At 48.8% G+C, this 8,264-nt stretch overlaps 1 protein-coding gene across 2 annotated transcripts in view; it reads right to left on the reverse strand.

The window, feature by feature from the left end:
- Window positions 1-8,264, reverse strand: part of Dnah10 (dynein, axonemal, heavy chain 10) — a 124,059-nt gene that overhangs the window by 75,147 nt on the left and 40,648 nt on the right. For both annotated transcript variants that reach the window (XM_087579736.1, XM_087579735.1), the window contains exons 22-25: window positions 6,313-6,429; window positions 6,101-6,203; window positions 3,629-3,807; window positions 3,184-3,395 (exon numbers count right to left, since the gene is read on the reverse strand). In XM_087579736.1, coding sequence (XP_087435862.1) covers window positions 3,184-3,395; window positions 3,629-3,807; window positions 6,101-6,203; window positions 6,313-6,429 — 611 coding nt within the window. The remainder of the gene's footprint in view (window positions 1-3,183; window positions 3,396-3,628; window positions 3,808-6,100; window positions 6,204-6,312; window positions 6,430-8,264) is intronic.

Here is an 8,264-nt window from a genome sequence, read left to right on the forward strand (position 1 = left end):
AAGTGTATTGGGGAGTGTTGATCCAGCACTGACTGCTCGACAGTGCCTGGTAACCACAGACCCCGCCCTGGTCTCAGGGAAAGAATCCTCTGACTGGGTCAATGGTCAATAGACAATGAAACAAGTCTACAAATTAAACACCATCTTGTGTTCACAAGGGGATGTGTCCTTAGAAATACATCATCAGACACTTGAGAGACGGCTCAGCAGTTAAGAGCACCGGCTGCTCTTCTGGTGGTCTTGAAATTCAATTCCCAGCAACCACATGGTGGCTCACAATCATCTGTAATGGGATCCGATGCCCTCTTCTGGAGTGTCTGAAGTCAGCTACAGGGTACTCACAAACATAAACAAATACTTTTTTTAAAAAAAGACAGACAGACAGACAGACAGACAGACAGACAGACAGACATACCATCCAAATTCAGCTTAGCATGAACTTCACAGAGCACATGGCCAGGCCTGTGACACATCTGGCCCGATGTGAAATGGCACACGGTCTGCTACAGACTAAAGCATTGGTACCTGCTGATATGTGGCTTAACTTCAAACCAGTTGCTTTATGCAGAGCTGGGACAAGACCCTGTGCCTCAGACATGCTAGGCAGGTGCTCTGTCACTGAGCCACATGTCTCAGCTTGTAAGTACTAACTGTTCTGAACATCGTGGGGGGCGGGAGGAAGGGACACTGGATGGACTGGGGTAATCGGGCAGGCCTGTGAAAGACTGAAAAAGGACAATATGGAGCTTGCGGCTAGCCTGGGCTACAACCTAGACCCTGGCTCAAAAAAAGAAACAAAAACCAGGGCGGGTGGGGGTCGGGGTCGGGAATCCCTGACATCAGATGTGACCCTCAGATATGACAAACAGAGAGGGGCATGACCAGAACCTAGGAACTGTGGGCTCCGAGGTCATGGAATGGGGAGTGGAGTGGGGTGGTATTTTGTTGCCAAGGATAGTTCAGTGAGCAAAGGGTGAAAGCATTCCAGGTCTGCCAGAAGGGGGGGGGGGGGGAGACACAGAAGGCCAAAGCTGTGTCGGCTGGGCCTGTGGCTGCCACTCTGGGCTCAGCAGGACAGAGAGAGAAACAGGTGACAAAGCTGCATGAACTCAGGAGAGGCCTTCTTGCTGGTGTGAACGGGGCTGTGTGCTCATCGGCTTCCTGGAACTGTGAGGAAGTGCCTGAGAAAGGGGACTTGATGGCGAGAAGGGTGCAGAGGGTTCTGTCTACAGTCATCTGGACCCTGGTGAGGGAGAGTCATGTCCAGGGGCACGGGATGTGACCTCCTAAAGTCACCTAACAACAGTGTCTCTAATGGGGATCAGACCTTCAACACATGAGCCTCTTGGGAACATTTCAGATCCAGATGACACCAGATTGGTAGGAAACAGAGATAAAACTTTCTCACTAAGTAAAAGGAAGTGACTTGGTGTGACTCAATGATCCCGGGACTCTACGACCAGACTCTGGGAAATGTGACCAAGGAAGATGGGGTGTACCAGGGAGGGTAGGAGCCACAGAACCCTGGCTAACTCCCATTGGCGTACCAGGTTGGGACAAGCTGCTCGACCTGAGAGACCCAAGCTCCATCAAACACCAGAGGACCTGTGCACCTCACAGAGCAGCCACAAGCCGCATGTCACTGCTGGGTGAGCCCAAGCTCTACTATACAAAGCACGTCGGATTTCAAGGTATGGTTTTTAAGGAAGTCGTATCTCTCAGTTACATGTGAAAATGGTGTCTTGGATATTGAGTCTGTTAAATATATCAGTAAGGGATGGAGGGATGGTTCATCAGTTAAGAGCATAGGCTGCCCTTGCAAAGGACCTGGGTTCAGTTCCCAGGACTCACATGGAGTTTCATAGTCATCTGTAACACCAGCTCTAAAGGATCTGATGCTCTCTGGACTCCACAGGCACGCACGCACGCACGCACACACACACACACACACACACACACACACACACGCATTCATAAACATAATTTAAAATTAAAATGGTCTTTAAATCATGTATGAGGGTGAGGGTTAGGATTTGTTGCAAGTCAGGCATGATGGCTCTTGCCTATAATCCCAGCATGTGGGACGCTGAGAGAAAAAGACCACCATGAGATTGATAGCCTGGGGTACATAGTGACTTCTAGGCTAGCCTGGGCTACAGAGTGAAAGCCTATCTCACCCTGCTGCCCCAAAAAGACTAATCTCATTTGTTCCCATTCCTTTCTTCCCCTTTTGGTTTGTGAGGCAATGTGTCACTAGATATATGACCCAAGCTGGCATGAAACTTTCTGTCCTCCTGCCTCGGCACCCCAAGCACTAGGAAAACAAGTGTGTACCGCCACGTCTGGTTCTTTCTATTCTTTTAAAGTGGTGCTATACTGGCTGGTCTTGTGTCAATTAGACACAGCTTTCAGAGAGGAAGGAGCCTCTGTTGAGGGAATGCCTCCATGAGACCCAGCTGTAAGGCATTTTCTCAATTAGTGATCAATGGGGGAGGGCCCAGCACATTGTGGGTAGGGCCAGCCCATTGTGGGTGGATCCAGCCCATTGTGGGAGGGGCCTGTCCATTGTGGGTGGTGCTGTCCCTGGGCTGGTGGTCCCCGGTTCTATAAGAAAGCAGGCTGAGAAAGCCAGTAAGCAGCACCCTTCAATGGCCTCTGCACCGACTCCTGCCTCCAGGTTCCTGCCCTGTGTGAGTTCCTGTCCTGACTTCTTCTGGTGACACACAGCAATGTGGAAGTGTGAGCTGAATAAACCCCTTCCTCCCCAACTTGCTTCCTGCAGCAGCAGAAATCCTAAAACAGGCCCCAAAAAACAGCAAATAGCATTGGTGCCCCCATTCCATTTCTCCTGGATCCCGCTGATCGAATCCTGCTTTTAAAAAGCAAACAAGGGGTTGGGGATTTAGCTCAGCGGTAGAGCGCTTGCCTAGCAAGTGCAAGACCCTGGGTTCGGTCCTCAGCTACGAAAAAAAGAAAAAGAAGAAAAAAAAATAAAAAGCAAACAAGAACACGCCTTGACTGAAGCAGCATTTAGGGCCGTTATTATTTGATTGTTGGCACTGTCTTCACTTACAAACAACTCGGACACCTCTCACCCCGCTACTGAACTGCCCCCACCTGACCTGAGCTGGACATGTTTGAAATCTAACATCCTTGTCTGAGCTGACGGAAGGCGGAACTAACCTCTCTCTCAGAGCCTCATGCTTCAGGTCCAGAAGCAAGGGGATAGAGTCTTTGAAGGCCTTCATCTTCGTTTCCAAATGGAAGGCCACGGACAAGCTGCGCACGTGCCGAGGCAGCTTTCGGAGGTTTTTGAGGAAGCCCTCGATGCCTTCCTGCAGATACTGGACATTCAGGTTGATCCAGAGGGTCTGGGACCATTCCTCTTTGGCAATCTAGAAACATTTAGACAAGACAGCATCGATGGGGTCTGGTGAAATTGTAAGGGAAGAGACAGGGTACATGTCTAGCTCTGGCCTCTCTTGGCTCTCTCTTCAAAAGAACTTAAAAAGGCAAGTGTTGAGGCCGAAAGAAGGCACTCTGGACCTTCTGAACCCTTCCTGACATAACGCCACACTCGAGGGCATATGACCCTGCAGCTTGGGGAGTGTCCTGGGAGGAGTTGTACCTTCAGCGAGTCATACAGATCATAGATCATCCGGAGCCCAGCCATTTCCTTCTGCACTTTCATGAGTTCAGGATACATGGTGATGGGTAGGTCGAAAAGCTTCTCTGCATTGGCCAGTTCCTGACGGTTCTTCTCGTGCCTGGCCAGCTCCTTTTCAAAACTGCCTAGGAGTTCCGAGCCTGGATAAGAAGTGCGGAGATAAAGCAGAAAGGGCAGTCTGAATGGGAGATGCCTCTAGTCTCAGCACTTGAGAGGCAAGGGGTGTGGGGTTGGGGGGCTGCAAATTCAAGGCCAGACTTATCTAGATAGCAAGTTCCCAGTCAGCCAGGGCTACAAACTCTGCGTGTGTGTGTGTGTGTGTGTGTGTGTGTGTGTGTGTGTATTTAAGACCGGGGGCCAGCAACATGGCTCACTAGGTAAAGATGCTTGCGGCTGGGCTGGAGAGATGGCTCAGTGGTTAAGAGCACTGACTGCTCTTCCAGAGGTCCTGAGTTCAAATCCCAGCAACCACATGGTGGCTCACAACCATCTGTAAAGGGATCTGATGCCCTCTTCTGGTGTGTCTGAAGACAGCTACAGTGTACTCATATAATAAATAAATAAATCTTTAAAAAAAAAAAAAAGATGCTTGCGGCTAAGCCTGACAGCCTAAGTTTGATCCATAGAAACCACATGCTGGGAGGAGAGAGAACTCCCCTGAGTTGTTCTATGACTTCTACACGACACGTACACACACACGCGCGCGCGCACACACACGAACACGCACAAATAAATAAGTAAATGTAATTAAATTTAATACATAAGAATAAAATAAAGTTAATGAAGAAATCAGCCATTGGGACTGGAGAGATGGCTCAGGGATTAAGAGCACTGACTGCTCTTCCAAAGGTCCTGAGTTCAATTCCCAACAACCACATGGTGGTTCACAACCATCTGTAATGGGGTCTGGTGTGTCTGAAGACAGTACAATATAGTCATATACATAAAATAAATAAATAAATCTTTTTAAAAAATACAAATGTGTGTCTCGCTCTTTAAAAAAAAGAAACCAGCCATTAATTACTCACATAAATTATAAGGAGATACATTTAAAGTCAGTAGGCTTCATCTTGTCCCAGCAACCAAAAGCCCACTTGCCCTACAAGCACATCCAATTAGAGCGTCGATCCCTTGTACCCAGACCATCCTGGGCATGAGGTGGTTAAAGGGACACCCACCTTGTCCCTGCTAGAGTCAGCCTCACTTGCTGTCTGCCACCCTTGGGACTTTCCTCATCAGATTAACCACTGCCTTCACACTCCAACTCCAAAATCTGGGCTTGGCCTCCAAGTTCCGTGGCTATTACCATCCCCGCTGCAGACTGTGTGTCCGCTCGCCCACCCCATCGCAGCCTTCTCCCACTGCCTTTGTGATTCCCAGGACCGTATAAGCAACCTTCCCACACACACTCTCTTTAGAACAGCGGTTCTGAGCCTGCGGATGGTGATACTACCTTTTCCCAGGGGTCACCTAAGACCATCAGAAAACACAGATATTTATGTTATGATTTACAACAGTAGCAAAATTACTGTTATGAAGTAGGAATGAAAACAGTTATGGTTGGGGGTCCCCACAACGTGGGGGCGGGTGTATTCAGGGGTTGCCGTGTTAGAAAGGCTGAGGACCGCTAATGTAGTGTACAAATGATGTTTCCTCCCTGTCGCTCTTTTGACTGGTGACATAGGAAGGACGTGGGTCACATTTTGTAGATGAAATATCCCCCAAAGGGCTCTGTATTGGAGACTTGGTCCCCGGCTGGCCCTGAGAGGTGACCAGATTGTGATACACTGAAGATTATCAACAAATCCATCAAGGGACCCAGATTTGATGTTGTCATTGGGCAGTGAAGAAAACTAGAAGGTGAGACTTGGTTGGGGGAGGGGGCTTAGGGACATACTTCTGAAGGGTGTCTCTGCCCCTCCCCCACCCCATCCCCAGTCTCCACTTCCTGGCTACTGAATGCTCTCTCTAGCTATGGTTTACCCCACTGGAGAAGTTCCACATAACCACCGTGAGCTGTGGTCATGGAAAGCGCAAGCCAGAGCAATTATTCTTCCTTTAAAACCATTCCTCCTGGATGTGTGTCATAATGGGGGAAATCTGGCAGACACCTTAGGCAAACAGCATGGCATGGCCCAGGGTCTAAGTCCTGGAGAGGAGTGGGGCACACAGGGCTACACTGGCAAAGGTTGATACCAGAGGCCTCCACGTTTGAGTGCAATAGGGGCTTGCTGAATTATCTGGGGGGGGGGGGCAGACCAGTCTTCCAACTCTCACGAGATCTGCCCTGCCCTCCGAGGCCACCGCTACACCAAGCGACCAAGGAAGCAGCAGCTGAGGAAGCAGTCGATGCTCCCATGACAACACAATTCACCCTCTGTGAATCTCACAGGAGCCCCCCAAACCTTCAGGACCCCACTATGGCAACCTCACCTTTATCAAGGTCTTCGCCCACAGCTCCAGGGCCCTCACTGTAGAAGCGCTTTGCGAACTCATCCACCTGGCTTCTGTAGTTTATTATCTCACTCCGGGTGATCTGAGGGAAGGCGGCAATCCCTTAGCTTGACTGAGCCTCGGTGCGGGGGGTGGGGGGGTTGGAACCCAATACCTCATACGCGGGCGCCGGGGTTGAAGAGACACCACACCTCTGTGAAAGTTCGCTTGATGCCTCCAAGTGCGTGCTCTACGTTCACAGAGTCAGTGAAGAGAGTTTCCCACATGTTCTCGATGTTGTCAACCAGTTCTTGCTCGGCTTCTGGAGGCTAGAGAGACAGGAAGACAGACAGACAGACAAGAACAGAAAGGAGAGAGAGACAACGAATTACCAATAAAGCTGGAACTGTAGCGTCAAGTCAAAACTGCTCCCGTAGACTTGTTTTTCCCGTTTGAACAGATGGAAAGCTAGCTGAGGTGTCAGTGTTGTGTTCTTGGGGTTGTTTATTTGGTTTTTTGGTTTTTTTGTATCATGTGTGTTTGTTTGTGTGTAGAGGGCCTTGCAGAGGGCAGAAGAAAGCATCGGATTTCCTGGAGCTTGAGTTGCCTGATGTGGGAACTGGGAACCCAACATGGGTTCTCAGGAAGGGCAGCCAGCTCTCTTAACCACTGAGCCATCTCTCCAGGCCCCTGTTTGTGTTAGAGGTGGAGTTTCGCACATCCCAGGCTGACCTCCAACCCGTTGTGTAGCCAAAGATGATCCCCCTGCCTCTACCTCCGGAGTTCTGGGAGTTATGTACTCCCACTTATGTAGTGTATGTCACCACAGCTAGGCAAAACTGTAGTTTTTGAAGTTAAAATATTTGGGACAGGTGTGGCGGTACGTGCTTTTTATTCTGGTGGCAGAGTCAGACAGATCTCTGTGAAGTCAAGGCTTCATAGAGAGGGAGGCACAGAGGAGGTGAAGGGAATGGGGGTGGGGTGTAGATCTGACAGAGCTAGTTAAAAAACCCTGGCTTCTCTCTTCCAGAGAACCAGAGCCTGGATTCAATTCCCAGAAGAATCTGATGCCCTCTTCTTGCCTCTATGGGCTGATTACTGCACACACAGAGAGACACACAAAGACACACACACACACACACACACACACACACACACACACACACAACTAAAAAAAGAAAACAACTAGTTTTTTCATATTATAACTTCTGGAGATCAAGTACAAAGAGAGATCTTAAAATCAGACCAAAAATACTAGTCAGACAATAACATCAGAGAAGAGAACTGTTGACTCTTTAATCAAAAAAAAAAGGGGGGGGGAGGTTGGGGATTTAGCTCAGTGGTAGAGCGCTTACCTAGCAAGGGGAAGGCCCTGGGCTCGGTCCTCAGCTCCGAAAAAAAAAAAAAAAAAAGACAAAACAAACAAAAACCTAAAACAGAAGCCAGAGACAACTGTAGTAGCATCTTCCCAGAAAGAAAAGACAACCATACTGTGTGTAGATAAGGCTGGGGCCAGCAGAACCCTTGCAGACACTGACACGAATACACCACCAGGGTTAGTAAAACTGGGCATAAGACTTCCCTGTACCCCAGAAACTCTGTGTCTGAGCTCATGACTGCCAAAGATGCATATGCTCGCCCAAAGAACATCATAGCATGCAAACACTGTCATCGGCCCAAGTATCCCATGACAGCACAGCTATGTGGGCTATTATACAGCAAAGACCATGGAGGAACTATTGCCCCAAGCAGTAGTCATGGGACATATCTCAAAAAATATAAAACTGAATGAAAAAAAAAACAGATGTAGAGAATACACTCCTTTTTAAGGTAATCCATACAGAGCCCATAAACAGGGAATTATCAGGGCTGGAGAGATGACTCAAGGGTTAAGAGCACTGGCTGCTCTTCTTTTTTTTTTTTTAAAGATTTATTTATTTTATGTATACAAGTACACTGTAGCTTTCTTCAGACCAGAAGAGGGCATTGGATCTCATTACAGATGCTTGTGAGCCACCATGTGGTTGCTGGGAATTGAACTCAGGACCTCTGGAAGAGCAGTCAGTGCTCTTAACCACTGAGCCATCTCCCCAGCCCATTGGCTGCTCTTCTTTTTTTTTTTTTTTTTTCGGAGCTGGGGACCGAACCCAGGGCCTTGCGCCAA

The sequence above is a fragment of the Rattus norvegicus genome, chromosome 12, assembly GCF_021556685.1.
Source record: "Rattus norvegicus strain SHRSP/BbbUtx chromosome 12, alternate assembly SHRSP_T2T, whole genome shotgun sequence".
NCBI lineage: Eukaryota > Metazoa > Chordata > Mammalia > Rodentia > Muridae > Rattus > Rattus norvegicus.